A 20,494-nucleotide genomic window follows, 5' to 3' on the forward strand; every position below is an offset into this window, starting at 1 on the left:
TCTGACTGCTGGGCCAGGGCTCTATGTCCATCCAAGCCAGGGGAGGGATTCCCAAGCTTCAGGTTGCTTCCAATAAGATGGCATGGAATTGTACATCCATGAGTAAATTGCTTTTTACACATATCTTTTCTGGTTTTGGCCAGGTGTTTTAGACTCATGTCTTTTGTACATCCATGAGCTCAGCAATATGACCGTCATAACTTTGCTCAGTATTTATTTTAGAACAAGCTACAATATTCTCTACAACTTGAAGTTGGAATGAATAGTTTTGACGTTTTTGCCACATGGGGTGAATGCTCAAAAAGGATGCACAAAAACTACATTTGTCATTTGCTTGCTTCAAATCTGTATGAATTTTTATCCTTGTTTATAAATGATGGTTTAATAAATCTTTAAGGGGGAAGAAGAAGGAAAGAAGGAAGGAAGGAAGGAAGGAAGGAAGGAAGGAAGGAAGGAAGGAAGGAAGGAAGGAAGGAAGGAAGGAAGGAAGGAAGGAAGGAAGGAAGGTCTCCCCTTCACTGAAATGAGATCATTTAGTGCTGATAAATGAGGTCTGCCTTGGATGTGCAGGCGAACACATACTATACAAGTACTTTGACCTCTGCCATTCCCTTGAACTCTAGCTCCATAATTCACACAGATGGTGCCAGCTTGGAATGTCTCTCAAACAATGGAGTTAGTCTGAGGCCATCAGCAGCTGAGAGAAGGAGCCCCCAAAGGCATGCGTTAATCTGTTGAAGGCAAGGTGAATCAGGTCAAAAACGTCAAGAGGGCAATCGCAACTGCACCTTCAAAGTTCTGGCCCTTTGGTACATGTATTAACATTACACACACATGCAAAGGGGCAGGGTGTTTATGGTGTGGCTATAACTGCCCTTTTGATTTTTTCGATGTGCGCACACACACACACACACACCCCAGACACACCCTACATCCACATAGATCAATTCAGATTTGGCTAAGACAGAGGAATCCATGGGGAGGACACCAATGATGAGACATGCACAAATGCTGCAACTTATGTACTTGCATCAGACATCAGGACACAAGTATGTAAGGACAGTATTTGAGTGCTGTCATCGTTTCCAGATCAGTTTGCTGTAGACCCTGCTGAACTGAACGCAAGATCCTAATTTCCTCCTCTGAGATACTATATCAGATATCCCTGGGTCTTTATTTAGTAAAAACTCCTCCCCATCTCATATTTAATGTCATGTTAGTAGTCCTTGGTGTTAGTAGGCAGCAAAGTTGTACATTTGCCAAGGCCCACCTAAAAGAGTGCCTCTCTCTTCTTGCGTCCTTGGGGAAATTTTATGTGGAGTCCTTGGGGTTCTCTGGCTTGGTTGTTTTCTTGCAAACATTTTGTTACCCAGCTAGGTAACATCTTCAGTGCTAGAATGGAGTGGAGTTTGCTCTCTGTTTATATACAGTGTTGCCCTGCCAGTATTGGTGGGGTGTGGGGTTTTTTTTTTCCTGGTAGTTCCTTGATTAGGGTATTGTTTACTGCTTGATTGTTTGTCTGGTGGAGTCCTTGGGGTTCGCAGAGTTTGGTTGTTTTCTTGCAAATGTTTTGCATACAATCAAACAATACCCTAATCAAGGTACTAACCGTGGGTGGGGGGGAACAAAACCAAACCCCCACCCCCACCAACACTGGCAGGTAACGCCACAGTATATAAACAGAGAGCAAACCCCATCCCATTCTAGCACTGAAGATGTTACCTAGCTGGGTAACAAAATGTTTGCAAGAAAACAACCAAGCTCAGAGAACCTCCAAGGACTCCACAGTTCAACCCTGAGCTACACATATTTGCTTCTATTGGTGTTTGTCTGGTGTTAATCTTGGTGTTAATCTCTGTTTATCTGGATGATGACTGCTGGCTAGGAGATATTCTGGTCTTTTGTTTCCTTTTTATTCTCTTTTGAATAGTGTGTAGATGTTGTTTATCTCTGTGTGCCTGTTGATGGCTGCCTTGTCTGAATACCAAGCTTCCAGGAATTCCCTCGCGTTTTTGGATTTAGCTTGGTCTAAAATGCTGACAGTTTCCCAGTTGAAACTATGGTTAAGCCTGTTTTTTATGTGTATTTGTGTGAGGTGGGGATTGCATTTAGAATGGGCAACCACTCATGAGAAACTTCTGTGTGCCACTTTCAATCTGCATAAGCCTTCCCAAAGAGGAGAGAAGCATCTGAAATATGTTTTCTGTTACTCATTTCAATAGTAAGGCCTTGAAGTGAGGAATTTCTCAAAACAGCTGCCACCATACCTATTCTCATTTTTCTTTGGTGTTTCCTGGAATTGCTCCCTTCCTTCCATTGAATCCCATTTGTATTATCTTCATATTTAAATCATAGTTAAATCTTATTTTTAAATGGTTTTAACCTTGTTTTGATTTTTATGATTCTTTGTTAATGTAATATGGTCAACTGCATTTATTACTCTAGTTATTAAAAAGGGAGGGTAAAATGTGGATTTATGTAAATCAGTCCCCTCCGGTCAGTTGTCTTTGAGATGTTGGTTGGGGAAGGTGGGAGTCTTAGTCCAACATGTCTGGAGGCTGCCAGGTTGAGACAGTCTGAGCAGAGGGTTGTCAAGATGGCCTGTTTTTCAGGATTCACAAAAGGCTGTTCTCCATTTAGGAATCAATGAATTTCATGGTCCTATGATTCTACAGTATGCTAACAATCAGAGAATTTGCTAGGTGTGTTCTAATCAGTTGATCCCATTTTTTCAGAAACTTCTGCTTATCATTGGTGCTTATCCATGCATGAACATTAGCAGACACTCATGAACATTTTCTTGGTGTTTACATGTATTCTTTTCAAAGGAATGGTTTTGATCAGGTGAAGATAACATGCAGCTAGGTGTGGCTTGATAGATAATACTCTCTTTTGTTTTCCTTCTTACTATGACAGTTCTTATTCACCACTGAAGGACCATATAGACAAATTAAACATTGGTAATAGGAAGTACTTAGTTACTTAACATATAAGCAAATGTATATTTAAACTATGGAAGTCACTGCAACTAGATATGGTGGAAACCATCCATTTAGATGGGGACAAGAGAAATGCATAGAGGATAGGAGTGTCCCACTAAGTATTTGTCTGTCCTTTCAGATTCCTGGAAAAAGCTTTTGCAGTATCACAAATGGGCAATGGCCGGGGACGATTACCCTTTGAAGGTGTGGCACTGTCATTACAAAACTCCCTTCTTTTGAAGCCGTGCCAGCTGCCTTCAAACACTACAGTTTTCCCAGCCACGTTACTAGGTTCTTGGTACACTCTGTTGGTGTTTTAAATGCTGATTGCTATCTATGACGTTGCAGTTGTCATATATTTTATTCAGATTTTTAGCAATCACCTGGCTGTTTTTCTGAGAAGTGTGATTCTTAATAATAATAGCACCAAAGTTTGGGTTAGTAAACCTACTAGTTTAGGTTAGAGCAGCATTTCTCAAACTTGGCAACTTTAAGATATATGGACTTCAATTTCCAGAATTCCCCAGCCAGCAGATAATGCAATCCCTGCCAGCCTTTTCTGACTCTACGTCAAACATAGTGTTTTCTGTCTTATGCCAACTCAAACCCTAGTGCTCACTTTGTGTGCTGTGTTTCAACTGCCTGTAAGTAAGGGCCTCTGTTCCAAATGATTGCTGGACCCATGGTGGGAATGCCACTTCTCCTCTTGTCTCTGGTCACCCCCCCCCCCCCACCAATTTTAACAAGATTCAGTGGAACAAAGGAAGGATGAGCCTTTTTTTGACAAGTGAAATTGACAAGAATTGAGGTGAATTGGATAAGAATCCAGATACTTTCTCTTTCTGGCCCACGTGATAGAAAAATAACAAAACCATGGTGTGTTCTTTTTTTAACCAGTCCTGGAGGGTTTCTTTAGAAGCAGAGGGATCCATCACTTGGAGCAAGGGCAAATGTGGTCCAGTCAGAACACCACTGTGGCCAAAGCAAAGAAAGGCGTTGAAATACAGAAAGGGACTCCTTAAACCAGATTCATTTCCAGATGATTTACATGTGGGAGAGAAGCTACAGTATGAAAAAGCCCTTAGATAGCTCTTACCTCAAAAATCAGAAACAACATGCTTTATAAACTAGCATTATGAAACAGCACTGAAAGAAAGCTATCGCCCTCCTGAGCGTATCTGACTGGCTACTGTATGACTCAGGAATCCTCGTGTTTTTAACCTTACCTGCCCCTCCTCTTTCTGGGCAGTGGTGTGAATTAAACCCAAGAGAGGCGAATAAGCAAAGGGGACCTGGGGAGAGTGGAAAGAAAGCAGACCCATTTGTGGATTGGAACCCACTGAGGATATTTTCTCTAAAGGTCCTTCAAAATAATGACAATACCATCTCCAGTGCACTGTGCTGCTAATTCTCTTTCCCTGCTTGCTTTCCTTCCTGACACATGGTTCTCTGGTTCAACCTTTAATCCTTTAAAGCACTTTTGCCCAATCTTTTGTCTTTCAGGTGTTCAGGACTATTATTTCCATCCTCCCTAGCCAGCTTGTTTACTTGCCACGGGGAATTCTGAATTGGGAAAGGTTGCTATGATGGAAAGAAGGTTAGGTCAGACAATCCTGATTTTTTGGGGGCAGGGGCTGTTCCGCCCAGTCTCTCACATCTCCTCCCATAGATCTTTCCTTCTTCTATTCTCCCTCCTGGGGTTCTTCAGCTTTTCTCTTCCATTACCCAATATAGATAGAGATGGAGAGATGTGACCATACAAAAATCAAACAAACCAAGCAGGGAATACCCAGCCCATTTCTATGGACAGGCATTGATGTCAGTGGGGATTTGTCCATCTTCTCCGTATTCAGAAGCAATCATCTACAAAATATGAAGTCTCTTTGAGAAGCCATCTCCCAACCTTCTACTAACAAGAGATCAGTCATACTGATGAGAGGTAAACTAATCAAAGCCCATGATGTCATTTAAAATGAAAGAGTAAACAAGCAATAAAAACAATTGTAATTTGTTGGAAACTTCATAGACAGAGACGACCTATCTCTGCCAGGTCCTCTTGATGTTGCCTTCATTTTATTGCCAGCCCATTCATGTTGCAGCTTTAGGTTGTCCATTGCCATGCAAGCGTTGAAGTCATATTTCCCCACTTCTTGTGACACCATCCATGGGCAGCTCCAGATGTATAAAATCTGTTTAGGCTTTGACACCCATCAACTTGGAGGGAAGTCAGGTGACTGAGGGACTTCAGATGGAGATAACAGAGACAGAAGAAGATTCAGCAGCAGAGACAAAAACTTTCATGCTGATACAATTTTTAGCCAGCTCAAAGTCAGATGGAAAGCATTTCAGCTCAGGAGCATATTGTATTCATTAATTTATGCATTTTATTACTTATGTTTCTTTCCCTCCTGGGTCTCAAGGAGCCATATGCAGGCTCTCCCTTCCTTTTATCCTCCAGACAAAAACACTGAGATAGATTTGGCTGAGAATGAGTGATTTGCACAGATTTACCAGCGAGGGTGACTTGAAGCTGGATCTCCCTAGTGCTACTCCAGTATTTTAACCATCACACCATACTGGTTTTCCTTTACCTACTTAATGTCAGGTCAACCTGTGGAACATGCAAGATCTTGAGAAACACATCTACTTCCACAGTAAATCCCTGCCCTTTCAATTCAAGATCTCCAAGACAAAGAGCATACATCTTCAGTCTTTTTCTGAAACTAATCACCTCTATGTGGCATCCAGAGAATGCCAGTCCAGGTGAGACACTTTTCAACTCCCCTCCCTATAGTCCTCTTTGTTCTAGTTGATCCGCTTGCTTGCTCACATTCAATTTACCTCTCCCTCTTGAAAACTAGCCCTACCTGTTTGCTGCCAGCCCTCCCTTGCCCCTTTCTATTGAGGAAGAAGAAGAAGAAGAAAAATGTACAGGTGTTCCAAAAATGGACAAGGTGTATGGGCGAGGCTTGATGAGGCAGGACCACAAGTGGGGTGGCGAGGGGGAAAGAAACCTCTCTACTCAACTCTCCCAGAGGCACTCTTGCAGGACAGAGAAGGAGACCTCTGTGATAGAAGTGATGGCTCTCTCCGTGGTACTGTTGATTGGGGTGACAATCAATGCTGTACATGCAGGAGGTAGGAAAGTTGCTGCTTTGTTGTTGTCTCAGTGAATTCCAGGGGAAATTAATGAAATCCTCATTTGGAATTGAAGGTATAAAAGATAACTTGCTATGTCTCTCATCCAACGCCTTCAGGCTAAATGAGCATTCCTCAGCAAAATGCACTTTCTTTAGGGTAGGAGGGGAAAGGATGTTGACTCTGTGCGAGCATACTGAATGAAATGTGGTGGAAGATCCAGGAAGGGGAGAAATGTTCCCACAACACGCTAAGCTCCATTTTTTTGCTGCTAAAAATGATTTGGTAAATGAATCAGTTTGGTGGATACATGGTTCAATGTTTTATGCAAATCCAGAAAACTAATTAATTCAGTAATCAGATTAAGCATGTTGTGCAAACACAGCCTTTGGATTGCAATTTCTACTTCTTGCCAATTATGACTTGTTCCTTTAATGGACAGGTTATTAATGAAGTCCTAATTTTTCAGTGTTCACAGGGAAAATATTAATCAATGTACAAGTGATTTGGTGGAAAGAGAATGAATGATGATTTGTATAGAGGCCTTGCCTAAAATAAGGTGAAAATCAGGACCATAATTATGAAAAGGTCCATTAAGGCTGTTCAACCCTCAATTCTCCAGTTTCTGTTTTTAAAGAATAAGAATGATGTTCAATGGCATTTTTAGACTTCAGTTTTGAGAAGATTTTAAATTATCAGACAGCATAAACTGTCATAGGCAACAACCTAGTGCAACAGATCATGACATGGAACTGATGAAAGCCAAGCAGAAAAGCTACTTGAAAGCCGATCCATGGAAAATGTTCTAACTTGTGAAATAGTTAAGGCTATCAAGAATTTTTGTAATACATTTAGTAATCATAATCTAGCTGACGTCCTAGTATCCCTAGATTTATATGGACAGTTTTCTGGTTGATGTCCTGTTCAATTTTCTAGTAATATGCACGTTCAGACAACTAAAAGGATGAAGAGTTTCTATTTTAAAAGTAAGATTTGTTTTCAGGGAAACTTTTATTTCTATTCTGTTTTTTTGAGGGAAAACTAAAGCTATGGTTTGTGATGTAGCCTCCATTTAACACAGAGACCCTCCTGGGTTCAAGAGCTGGATCCCCCAAAATATCTAAGCAAGGATCTCTCCAGCTCCTCTACAATTCACTTTGAAATAAGCCTGGCACCAGGTCTCCAGACAGCAAGGTAGATTCTAAGCTGCAGGAAAATCCACAGGAGGGTTCAAAAAGTCAAGATGGCAGACACAACTTTGTGATTGAAGATCCAACCCTTTGGGGCGTGCCTTGCACATAAGAAACAGGCAGGACCTTGTGCAGTTGCATCAGCCATCTTGAGCCCATGGTGAATGCCCCCAATAGGGGCAATAGATGTCAAAAATGTCAATGGCAGGTGCAGACAGGTGATTGAAACCTTGTCAATTTTTGACACAAGTTGCACACACTGCATACACATAAATAGGAAGGGGCTTTGATCAACCAGCTGTACCCACCATTTTCACACTGTTTGACTCTCCTCATAGATGCCCCTGCTAACTTTGCTAATAGTATTTACAGTGAAACAGGCTTGCCATCTAACTCACTAACCACCATTCTCCACATCCATTCACAACTGCTTCCACCAATCAATCCATTTTTCAGGCTAATAGTTCAGGTCAGAAAACAGACTCCACGGGGATTACCGGAACCCTACTTCACTGTTGTAGGGTACAGTAACAGAATCTTGAAAGCCTGGCAGAGATCTTCTCTCTTCCCCCACCCCCAAATTTCTTATACCAAAGAGAATCAAGGTGGGACAATCTTGAGTTTCTGTGTCACTCATTCCTCCCTTCCAGGGCTAAGCTGTCCTTTACATAACAGCTGTTGAATTCCTTCTTCAAGGCCATTTCCATACTCCTCTACAGTACTTTATTAAATAAGTTTTCAAATCTTTCTTAGCTGCATGCAAAGATGTGAGGAACCAGAGTAGGGAAGGCATTCCATAATTAGGGGGCCATGTCCCAAAACTCCTACAAAAAGGAGGAGCAATAGGCCCGCAGGAAAAGGAATGAAGCTCCCATCCCGTTGCTCCTGTTGTATGAACAGGATCGCAGCAAGACAGGAACTGGGATAAGAAGTGGGGACTAACTGCACGGGCTTATGATTCCCTGGGCAATTCCTCCCCCCCACCACCACCCCACAATAAAGCACCAGCTTCTTTCTCCCCCATTAGTGGAGCAGAGTCAACTGACTCTCCTTGATGTTTCCTAAGCTGCCCCTTTCTCTCTTAGCTGCAGGAGGGGAAGCCTCTGTTTTCTCCCTTTTATTTACTGCTTACTCATGAGTAGCCTTTCTTCTTCCTGTCAGAGAACGAGAGACAGGCTACCCAGCCTTGTTTCTTTAAGGCTTGTCTCTTACGCTGCTTCTTTCTAAGCTATTTTCCTTCTTCCTTTCTCCTAACTATTGCACTGAGCTAAACCTTTGCTGCACTTCTTTCTCCCCACCGTCTTTCTCTTGCACCCAGCTCCCTAACATTTGTATTAACTCTTGATTTTTGTTTTCTGCTTCTACTCATTGTCAGAGATCTCTGATTCTAATTTCCCTGCAACGCCAAGCTGTGAAACAACAGACATTTTATCTCTCCTTTAATCTTTATCCTCTAACTACAGGCCCAGATCTTTGGCACTGAGGTTTTCACTTCCCTTTTTTGTTTGTTTTTGGGTGTTTTTTTCTTTTTTCTTTTTTGTGCCTTTGAGTTAGTGTTGACTCTTGGCGACTGCCTGGACAAGTCCCTGCAGTTTTCTTGAGACTATGACTCAACATGCTACGGCCACCTCTGAGTAGTAACAATCTTGATGGGTATCCCTGCCACCTTTCTGGTGGATGGTTGGATGATGGTACTTGACATTGCTGAGTTTCCCTCATGGGCATCTAACATAGCACAACCATACTTGCAGCCTTGGCTTACATTCAACCTCCCTTTAAATGTGCATACAAAAAACTCTTGGGCAAGTGCACTGTGAGCTTCGACAAATGTCTAAACCAGGAGTTTCTGGAGCAAGCCGAGATTTCATCAGAACGATGAAATGTGCATCATGATGTCATGATGCCAGCTCTGCCCTTATGCGCTTGTGTGAGACATCATGACCCAAGTGTAAAAGGGGAGGAGCTAGTGTCGCAGTGCATGTTTCATAATTGCCTTCCTCCCTCCCTATGGATGCCCATGGGTTGAAACTGATGGTCTGGCCATGTATCCACGTTCACCTCCTCCCCAGCCCCAGCCCCATCCCACCTTAAAGACAGTGTTTGGTGGATCTTTCTCTGCAGACTGGCGATGTCTGGTGGGAGGGGAGGGAAACAAAGCCAGGGGACTCCACTGATCCATGCCTCTACCCCTTAAATCAACATAGCACCATTTGCCAACATAATGCCTGAGGTTGGATAGGGATCAGCTGTGAAGCAGCAGATTTTACACCCGACAAAGCTTTCTGCTAACTCAGGAACTGGCAGATCCCATTTTAACTAGACCAGAAGCAAGAGCTCTCTTCTTGAAACACTCAAAGAAATGCTGGGGTTTAGTCAACTTTATGGCAGATGGGATTGGAGAAGGTGAAGTCTCTCCCATTTTATGTCTTCATTTAATTCCTTCCTCCAGCATGCTCATGGGGATGATATAAAAAAGTGAGGGAGAGATATGCCATTATTATCCACCACCAATATCCACAGGGGATGGTTAAAAAAGGCAAATTAGCAGCCACAAAGATATGATCAAAGCCCCTCCCCTTTGTACAGGCATCCATACAAAAGGGGTGGGATTTTGATCACAGTGTCATGACCATGACCACCATCTTGCCCTTTTTGACCTCCTGTGCAGATTAGGAAACACCACCACCACCATCATTTTGTCCCTGCTCTAGCTTCCCATTCTCATGCCCACATCTAGAAGGGAGAGCTAACCACAGACTCAGTTCCTATTTGGGTACAAATGATATAAAGAAGCCAGGCTAAAATGTGGAATTTTACTACATACTTGGGGTAAAAGTAATAACAGCCTTTCATCTTAAACCCAGTTGATCCAAGTCTCTGGTTTGACCAACAAACTGGCCATAATCACACCTCAAGGTTGACTGGATCAAGAGTTGTTATGGGAATGCTTTAATTCTACAACTATCTCTGATGATTAACCCAGTGCAGAAAGTATTATATGGAGAAGCTTTTGCACTTTGGGGCCCAAATGCAGGGGAAAACTCATTTTGTTTTCTTTTTCCAGAGCTGGTTAACTATACCCCTCATCTCACTTCTGAGAAAATGGGAGGAAAGATCACTGCCTCCACTTTTGTTCTAGAGCAACCGCGATGTGTTTTCAACAAGTCTGTCGATCCCACGGATGGGATCTGGCTGGTTGTGGCTCTCAGCAAAGGTGTGTTATGATTCTTAGCAATGCACTAGTAATAATGTCTAAAAGAGAGGGAATAACCAACCACCAGGTGGCCCTTTCAAGAGAAACAGATCTACATCTCAATTGCGGTGATTCATATTTACTGAGATATCAACCCTTGGGCGTTCCTGAAAAAATGCTAACCGCAATTACACTCCATAAAAGCCAGGAGATGCGGTCAGTAGCCTTACTGTGCAAATTAAATGCCCGTGCAGTGTTCTTTGCGTGGATCACCTCTCTCTTTGAAGGTTGTCCTTGGTTCAAAGACAAACTATGGTTACAGTCTCTATGGTCCAGTTTAGTTTCAAGGTAGAACATTCCATTAGACAAAGCTTTGGGAGTGCCATTATCGCTTCACGTAGGATTGGATGGGGTAATTGCAGTCCCCAGAACTTTTTTGCAGTCCCCCAACAGTGTGAATTGAAATTCAGCAGCAGAATCAATGGTTTTCGGCAGTGGGGTTGGGGGAGGGCAGGAATTAAAATAGGTATTAAGCCTTCGCTAAGCCTAACAGATTTATTTTATCTTTTATCCCAAACCAACCCTTCAAACAAGACTCGCACATTCCAGGGATATTGCAGTAACATAACCCAGCCCCCTAGCACCGTCTTTTTCACTATGGCAATATGCATATACTTATTTCCAAATGAACTGAACATCTGCAGAGCAACAAAGGAAAACAGCTGGGCTGGGCCCTGATTGGATGTTAAGGGAATTTACTTTATCACAAGGAATGATTGCACTCCATGTGTGCAGAAATGCCCTTTGCAGCTTGGAATGGTCCAGGCCCTTGCATTCACAATGGATTGCAAAGCAGAAGACTAATATTCTGATAATTGATTATTATGATAGTAATAATAATAATGCCCTGGCTTTTTTCCAGATAGTATAGGCTCTAAAATAGATTAAAAAAAAAATTTTTTTAAGGACCCCTGCAATCTCTTCTTCCCAAATCTGGATCCCACCTATTCACTTTGCAGTATCAACCCACCTATTGTAGCTTTTGCCCCCCCCCTTACCCCCCCCAAGAGGGTAGGCACTGAAATAGGCAAGGGAATGAGGGTAGAATCCCAACTGCCAGTGGAAAATATTTGTTTGGCTCACTGAGAAACAGTCCATTTTGCTTAGCAGACAGTTGATTAGTTTACAGTCATTCTAGAACTGCCCTTGGCAAAAGGACTATTTTCCAAAATGCATCAGGCCAGATAAACACTTTTCACTAGCACTTGGGATTTGTCCCTTTTTCCCTCCCCCTGCCCTCCCTCACCCCCAAACGCTACTCTATCAGATCCTTAGGGCAGCCTATCTCAATCTTGGGAACTTTAAGACGTGTGGGCTAGCCTGGTGCCTTAATCACTACACCAGACTGGCTCAATGGTAAATTAGGGGTATGATTAACTGGCAGTTCATAAGAAGGGACCACTTTGTACAACATACTTCCACCCAACTGTTGCTGTTTTTTTCAGAGTTCTCCTTTTCTGGTCCTCGTATCTGAAAAGTTCCCTTTTCCTATTTCATTCTTAATGTAACCTTTTGCAGTTTTCTTGATCAATTTTGGTTAGGCAGTTGTTAAAATGCTTCCTCTTTTGGATCCAACTTCTTCCTTAACTATTCTCAAGACTGAGGGTTGTTGGCTCGTGCAAGAATGCAGAGTCCTCCAGCCGAGAGATTTCTAGCCTTCAAAAAGAAATGTGCAACTATTTTGTTTTTGGAAGTTAAACATGGGAAAAGTTGTCATCCGGACCCTTGTAGACTTCTGCAAACCAAGTATAAAACCACAATAAAAACCAAATCTGGAAACACATGTTAACCCAGTCAAACAGCATTGCACAATCCAAAAGCATTGAATCTTGCCTTTCCCTCTTTGATTTTTTTTGTTCAGAAAGAGAAAAAGATGGCTAAAGCTATGAGAAAAGTGGGAGGTTGATCTAGACATACAAAAAGTTATCATCTGGACCTTTGTAAAGTTCTGCAAAGAAGGCAGGGCAATTAAAGAACAGTCTAGCAGGATACCCTGATGCAGGTGCCCCCAACCTTTTTGGCCAGATGTCACATTTGGAAGGTCGAGTCCATGGAGGGATTCTGCCATGACAACCACGTGGGAATGGAACCCAAAAGGCATCAAGGGAGAGCCATGTGGCAGTTTCATTGGTACCCACGGTTCCATCCTGACTTTTGGAAAATTTGGGTTGGATCTCCAGGTTAGTTTGCTTCAAGCACATTCCCAGTCCATCTCTGTATCCAGATCAGAGCCAGCACGCAGGCTGCTCAGTTCAGCCAGCAAAAAAATCATGGAGCTTGGTGTTAATAAATAAACATCAGCAAGCAACAACTGTTGCTGAGTGAACTAGCAAAGCTGGACAAAAATCAGGCAAAAGCAGAGAATGTGAGGAAGAGGAACCACAGGCATCAATTTACACTGTCAACACATCTAACTATCAAAAAGACAGAACTTTTCAGGTCCACTGGAAACATGACTGTATGTGCTAAGCACGGGCTGTCCCAAAGGGAGCGGCCTTTGGTTATTCCAATTGTTATCCTTTAATGTACCTAACAGTAGCAGAATAAGATGGAAAGTAGGCCACCAGGTGATTCCCCCTTTTATTCTGCTCCATTAAAGAAACGGTTTGGTGGAGAGGGAATGATGGATCTACCACTAAGGACTTTAGCTTTGGTGGGTTAGAGAAATAATTGGTTTACCCCTTGTGCCTGCAGCTGTGGATAGTTTCATGAACCCCAAAGCCCCTGCGGATCTGCCTTACCAAGCTTTTGAGAAGAATTCTTACTACATGACTCTGAACACTGTAATTTCAAACTACCCCTGCCCCAAAGAAAGCAAAAATATTGCCGTCCTGCGTGTGGGGAGCGAAACAGGGTGTGTTCTGGATCGTTCACGGCCAGATTGTAATGGTCCTCTCCCAGGCCCGGGGCCATACAGGTGAGAAAAGAATGTTAGACGTTTCCCTGAAGTTCTTTATAGCTGATTCCTTTATTGTCTGAATTAATATCAAAATAATACATGTTCCACTTAGATCCATCATACAAAAAGAGGGATGCATTTAAAGTACACAATTCCAGAGTCACACAGTCCTGTCTAGCTATATTTATTTATTTATTTTATTTATACATAGACCTATCCCCGCCCATCTCCCCACAATGGGGGACTCTGGGCGGTTTACATCAAATTAAAACAAATAAATGCATAATTAAAATTTATAAAAAGACAAACAGATCTACCTTCTGGACCCCGCTAGTCGGAGTTCTTTTGCCGAAGGGGTCCGGAGCATGCCCTCTCTGTGAGATCGGGTGGGACGTGTTGAAATCGTGGGGGCGAGGCGGTCCCTCAGGTAGCCTGGCCCCATGCCATGTAGGGCTTTAAAGGTGATAACCAACACCTTGAATTGGACCTGGAAGCAAACCGGTACCCAGTGCAGCTCACGGAGCAAAGATGTCATATGGGTCCTTCTTTGGGCTCCAACAATAGCCTGCATGGCCACATTCTGGACCAGCTGTAGCTTCTGGATACTCTTCAAGGGTAGCCCTATGTAGAGCGCATTGCAGTAGTCTATCTGGGAGATAACAAGGGCACGAGTGACCGTTTGAAGGGCATCCCAATCCAGGAAGGGGCGTAACTGGTGCACAACCCGAAGTTGTGCAAAGGCCCTCCTGGCCGCAGCTTCGAGCAGGAGCCGTGAGTCCAGGAGGACCCCCAAATTACGCACTGGGTCTGTCTGGGGCAGTGCCACCCCATCCAGCACCAAAGATGACAAAATCCCAGAAACAGAGGAGCCATTAACCCACAGCCACTCCGTCTTACCAGGGTTCAGCTGGTTTATATAAATATTATATAAATACATCTATTTATATAATTTTATAATTTTATATAATTTATATTATTATAAATATATATATTATATATAAATAAATATAATTGTAATATAATTATAATTATATATAATTATAATATTAAATTGTAATATATATAATTTATAAATTAATTTATATAAATAAACCCCCTCTGCAAAAGAACTCCGATTAGCGGGGTCCAGAAGGCAGGCCTTCTCTGCTGTGGCCCCCGCCCTCTGGAACATCTTGCCCCCGGAGGTGAGACAGGCCCCCTCATTCCCGGCCTTTCGGAGGGATTTGAAGACCTGGCTCTGCCATCTGGCCTGGGGCAGGGAGGGAGGTTGTCAGAAATGGGGTTGGCTAGCCCCCTAGAGGCCTAGTGTGGCTTCCATCAGCCTCTTTGATTTTTTTCTCTTCTTTCCATTTGTGTAGATGTATTTATATAATATTTATATTATATTCAGCATATTTATATAAATGATGTTAATTATTTCCAAAACTGCATCTGTACATCACAGATCATATAGGCAAACTATTTTTCCATGACATGTTTTCTTCTGCTTTGGCAATGCATAAATGGTTACTATAATGGCACTGAATGTCACGAAGGCAGAAACCCCGGAGACTCTGTCCCTCCCTCCATGTCTTTTTTAATTAAGCCAACAAAGCCTCATGTTAAAAACTAAAATTCAGAAGGAAGAAGGGAAATAAACAAGGCAAAAAAGCGAATGAAAAATAAAAGTGTGGGAGGTTTTGTATGGGTGTGTGTGTGCACGCGTGTGTGTGTACACACACATATACACACATACATATATGCTCTCCAGTATAAATGCAAACATTTTAAACACTCATTCTCAATATTGTTACTCAGAACAACACCTGTGCAGTTGAAAGCAATCTGTTAGAATAAAGTTATCAAAATAACCAATAAATGGTCACTCAAGCTGAATACACATGTCCTTAACTGGGACATCTTTCAAAGCTCTTTGCTTTTCTGTTTTTCAGCCAAAGCACTTTTTCTCCCTTTAAGCACCTTTAAATGCCACTGATCCCAAGGAAGAGGTACTCTAGTTTTCCACCTGAAAATATCCATACCCATCACACAATTAACTTTCAGGGTAAGCCATGTTACGCAGAGCATTGAAAAGAACTGAGAGACAGTAAGCCAAAGAAATGAAAGGCATGAGATGAGCAAAAGAAAATATAGGTAAATCTGGCTTACATCAATGCCTTTTATTAACCTCTCCAGAGCTTTTTCCCCTTGCAAATCATCTTTGTTCCCAAGACATCTAGATATCGCTACCTACACTCCCTTTTATTCTTTAATTTTCTAGTGTTTTGCAATAACAGGTCTAAGATTTGTTCCTCTAAGAAAGGAGCTCAATCAATTATTTATGTTGCAATGGTTTATCTGCCATAGGAAATATGGGCAGTAAATCAACAGCAGGATTCATCATCAAAGGTTATTTCTCCAAGAACCTTGGACCAAAAGAGTGACTCATTGGGCATCGTCACTTGAAGTGGCAATCTGGACCAACTCCTTACATTTCCTGTCCATTTCTTGCTATAAGCCATCTATTAGGGGAAAAATGAGGAAGGGTTTAGTAGCCCCAGGCTAAGCCAACATGGGTGGTGGGAGGCTGGGAGGAGGGAATCTAGAGGAAGATTTATTTTTAAACTCTGATTTGTCCATTTTAGAACTTACATTACAATTGTCAGATACTTCCTTTATTGATCTGGGACAATCAATCAATCAGGTGTTCCCTATCTCAGAACGAAGGGACACTGGTCAGTTTTGGTGTCCATGTTCAGAGGAGGCTCCAAAAGCCAATATAAAAGGAAGTCCCATCTGGTCTAGGAGCCATTGGTTCTCCACCCCTGCACCAAGGCTGCCACGCCGAATTCTTATGAACCAGTTTCACCCACAAAAACATATCCTTTTTCTTTCCCACCTGCCCTGTTGTTTAGGGAGAAGGTTTGCCTGCAGAACTTCCACTCCCCATGGAGGCTTTCTACTGATTATTTAATTCTTTCTTTTTTAGTTCTTTTCTAGTCCAGGAGTGTGGTGGCCATGAAGCTTTGCTCTGTATGCCATCCACATAAAAAACAGGCAGAGCTTTGATCTGACCACCATCATGACACCCTTTTTTGACACCTTGCAGACACCCCTGCTCTAATCTCTGGTCACCTGCCTATTCCCCACCTGTGCTTGCCTTCTTTTTACAGCTGATGTTCTTGTCAATGACACACGCTCTGATTTGCAATTGGTCATTTTATAAATCTCTTATTTTTGCTTTATAGCACTGGATGGTCCCCCCCCATAATAATTTTGCCACATCTGTATTTCTTTTCTCTTTTTAACTATTAAATTAATGGTAGCCGCAGGGGAGGAATCTGTTAATCAAATTAACAGACAAGGCAATGGGGCTCTTGGACAATTCCCTCCCCCCCGCAAGAATTCTGAACCTTGATCTTTAAAAGGCAGCTGAGGTGGGGAGAGATGCAGGGACCCATATGTGACATAGCTGACAAATTTTGGAAAAGCCCTCATTGTCACTAACGCATACAGCCTTCTCTTTCCAGGGTTAAGTTCCTGGTGATGAATTCAACGGACTTCATAAAGGAATCAAAATGGTCTGATCCCATCACGCTGATTCAAGGTAACTAGAAATGGGCACCCGTCACACATCCAGCCTGTTGAAATCCCATTCATTTTGGTTAGACAGTCACCCATGGACTTAACTCTACAATATTCTATGCATGCTTACCTGAAAGTAAGCCTCATTCAAATCAGCTGGGCTTCTTTTTCAAGTGGAGTGAAACCGTTGTATATTGAGTCTGTCTTCCCCCTTGGGAGGGTTGTTTTTATTGTTGTGATTTTGGTCACTATTTGTTATTTTCGGCCCTCTGTAAGCTCCCCAGAAGTGTTTGGTGAATAGGCAGCTTAGAAATTGAGGGCTAAGCATGATGTGTTTAACCATGATTTAGTGTAGTGTTTCTCAACCTTGGGAACTTTAAGATGCATCGACTTCAACTCCCAAAATTCCCCACCCGGCTTGCAAGATTGATGTCAGCCATTCAAGGTAGACCAGACTTGGGGCCAGAGTTATGAATGCTAAAACTATTTTTTTATAAGTAACAGAATCCTGCAGGTCTAAATATGCCTCCCCTCTCCCTGTCTAGGGAGGGTCATATCTGAGATGCTTAGTTAAATTACATTTCTGCCCTGGACTCAGATTTCTTTTATCTGACCAGTGGCTCTTCCTCCTGTTCCTCAAGGTTATTGCTACTGCCCTTTATAGAGGAAGAGGAAGAGAAAGAAAATCTTGCCATGGATCTTGTAGGGTTCACAGGAACAGGAACAGGAACAAATTCTGTCTAGCCTTCATGTTCTCTGTGGGGAAAAATGTCTCCCATACATTTGAAAATGTGGAGATGCTGGCTCTTGGATTTTCCTTTTTTTTTCACAACAAAAACACCCTCCATTCTCAATATTGCTGGCCATTCTGCACAGTAATTCCAGGAAGTGCTGCAAAGGATAAGCAGCCTTTGAGGAAGAGTCCACACCATTGTGAGTGCATGAGATGTTTGTTGCTGAGAAATGGAAGAAAAAGCTGAAAGACCCCATATGTTTTGAAAGTACAGAAATATTTGCAAAAATTCCAAACACCCAGCCCCCACTCAAGTATGTCAGCATATTTTGCCTGATCATAAAGCTGTCAGAATGGAAATACACTTTTCAGAGCAGGAAGTACAAATCCAGAAAGATTGGAATTATATCAATCTACACTGGCCAGAAATGCTTCTCTTCAGTTCTGCATAATCAGAATAATTCAGGTCCACTTTCCTGCATGTCTTGATTTAAAAGAAGGACTTCAGTGTAGGCATTACAAACTATTTTCTGTCCTGGAGAAAAGGACGCTATTTCTAAGATGGTGCTTTGAAAGGATTACATGATACAAATATAATTTTTTTGTTCTTCACCAGGGAGGAATCCTAACAGCATTGTCGTTGAGCCCAGACGGCGGAGAATTGGGACGATCGCCATTGCCACCATCCTCTCCATCCTCTCTGCCATCGTCCTGGCTGCCTTCATTGCCATCTTGATCTATAAATAGTATGTTTCATTTATATTCAAGGCAGAAATTGGGTCTTACCCTGACCCAGTCAGGCTACTTTGAACCATGGAGGAAGGGCCTTTTCCTATGCTCTGTGGTATGGCTCACCCCCTTGGAGTTTTTTCTTGACATTGTGAGAAAGTTCACAGTAGAACATAATCTCATTCGTTTGGTTTTAGGGATAAGAATCTAGCCATTGTGATTTGTAGACCCTTATTTAGAGCTTAGTACAATGTGTGAGGCCAGCCAATTGTGGCTTGCTCAAAACCACATTTAACAAAATTTGGCTCAACGTCTTTGGCAGGTCTTGCCCAGATTTGCTACCTGAGATTCTACAAACAGGGAAACTTTGGTACATAAAGACAAAATTTTTCTATTGGGTTATAGGCTGTCCTTCAAATAGTTTCTCGCCACTTAGGAGCATGATCCCCAGCCTACAGGCACTGTGGAAAGGCTGCCATAAAACAGATGGGGAAATGTCAATGTTCTTCAACCAGGGACAGTTGTTAGTTAGGTAGACTAACCCAACTATCCTGCATAATTCTCAAACCTATATCCTATCCCATCTTCCTTCTCTCTTTGCCTTTTCTTTTCCACAGTTCCAACGTTTGTGAAACTGCCAATATTGCAAGAGGGCACGATCCGACAATAGTACGCTACACCACTCATCAAATATGCGATCAGTCTTCCTACAAGTCATAAGCTGCTATGTTGCTGAGTACCAGTCAGCGTCTGCCTTCCGTTTTCCTTCTGGCTTCCAGTTTCATTTATCAATTACTGTGCAAACTTCCAATCATGTTTTATGTTTGAAAAGGGGCTGTCAGCTCTCATTCCTTGCCTGCTCAGCAGAACTAAGGAAAGGTGGGAGATGAGTGTGGCTATCTTAGATTAAACTATGATTATACCTTCTGAGATAGCCACACTCACATACCAACGGTTTATATCAGTTTATGCCAGGTCTTCATAGAATCAAATGGTTGGAAAGCACAATGAAGCTCTTCTAGTCCAACCCTCTGCTGAGGGCAGGAATCCTCAGACCATCCCAGACAAATGTCTGTCCAACCTTTGCTTGAAAACCTCCAGTGAAAGAGCACCTAGAACTTCAAGAGGTAGCTCCATTGCTTAACAGGTCTCACAGTCAGAAAATTCCTCCTTATTTTGAGTTTGCATCTCCCTTTATGAAGCTTCCACCCTTGCCCAACCCCCAGGAGCTATGGAGGCAAATCCACACCTTTTTCTCTGTGACAGCCTTTCAGGTATTTGGAGACTTTTATCATGTCTCCTTTTAACTGCATTCTTCTCTCTGCAAAAGAGTCCTGGAATTACTAGGTCTCTGCCATCACAAATTACATCTTTCATAGTTTCTTGTAACCGAAAATGTCAATTAAACCAGCTTTGTTCTGTAATTCAGGTACTGTCACATAGTTAGAACTGATTCATCCCTCCAACCAGTGGAAGCTGAGTAGGTGATCAACGTCCCTTCTAAACAGTTTGCCTTCTTGGGCTGAGTTGTTGATTTGTAATGGTGATAAATATATTGGAAATGATGCATTTTTCCATAGAGATATAAAACCTGTACGAAAGGTGTTCATGTGTGCCCATTTCCAAAAGATGTAAAATAGGGTGCTTATTGTATACATTTGTTTGCCTAACTTGTAAACCATGGCATAATGGGAGGGCAAAAAGAGGTGAGTTGGTTCTATGATTCGCAGCTGAACAAAAAAACCATGGTAATCTAAAATCAAACTTTGAATTGCTAAAATGACTAAACAGCCACCCCAAGGCCCCTTCATCACTTGCAGGTTCCATTGGCAGTACAAAACTAAGCAACCCCAGGCTCCACCTTGAATCATACAACCTTCTTAGCTTGTTCCCAATGCTTAATTTAAATAGTTTTATGCCTATCTATTATGTATCACTAAACAGTTTTTCGTGCTTAAGCTGCCAAGAAGCCATGATGTGCAAATTCTATTGTGTTCCCCGCCCCAT

General features: G+C 42.3%; 1 protein-coding gene across 1 annotated transcript; it reads left to right on the top strand.

Moving 5' to 3' along the window:
• Positions 1–6,055: 6,055 nt before the first annotated feature.
• LOC112540392 (uroplakin-3b-like) lies at positions 6,056–19,207 on the top strand. The gene is made up of 6 exons (XM_025165240.2): positions 6,056–6,119; positions 10,374–10,523; positions 13,257–13,479; positions 16,971–17,047; positions 18,375–18,504; positions 19,105–19,207. Exons 1-6 carry the CDS (start codon positions 6,062–6,064, stop codon positions 19,205–19,207), a joined length of 741 nt encoding a protein of 246 aa, XP_025021008.2. The 5' UTR covers positions 6,056–6,061.
• The last annotated feature ends 1,287 nt before the right edge of the window (positions 19,208–20,494 follow it).

Source organism: Python bivittatus, unplaced genomic scaffold (genome assembly GCF_059951505.1).
Source record: "Python bivittatus isolate LINGU-HERP-01145 unplaced genomic scaffold, Pbiv_v1 ctg000690_np1212, whole genome shotgun sequence".
Taxonomy (NCBI): Eukaryota; Metazoa; Chordata; class Lepidosauria; order Squamata; family Pythonidae; genus Python; species Python bivittatus.

Coding starts and splice junctions, on each gene's coding strand:
- LOC112540392 (XM_025165240.2), top strand. CDS start 6,062: ATGGCTCTCTCCGTGGTACTGTTGATTGGGGTGACAATCAATGCTGTA. Junction 10,524..13,256: donor GGTTGTGGCTCTCAGCAAAG/GTGTGTTATGAT, acceptor TTGTGCCTGCAG/CTGTGGATAGTTTCATGAAC. Junction 13,480..16,970: donor CCAGGCCCGGGGCCATACAG/GTGAGAAAAGAA, acceptor TTCTCTTTCCAG/GGTTAAGTTCCTGGTGATGA.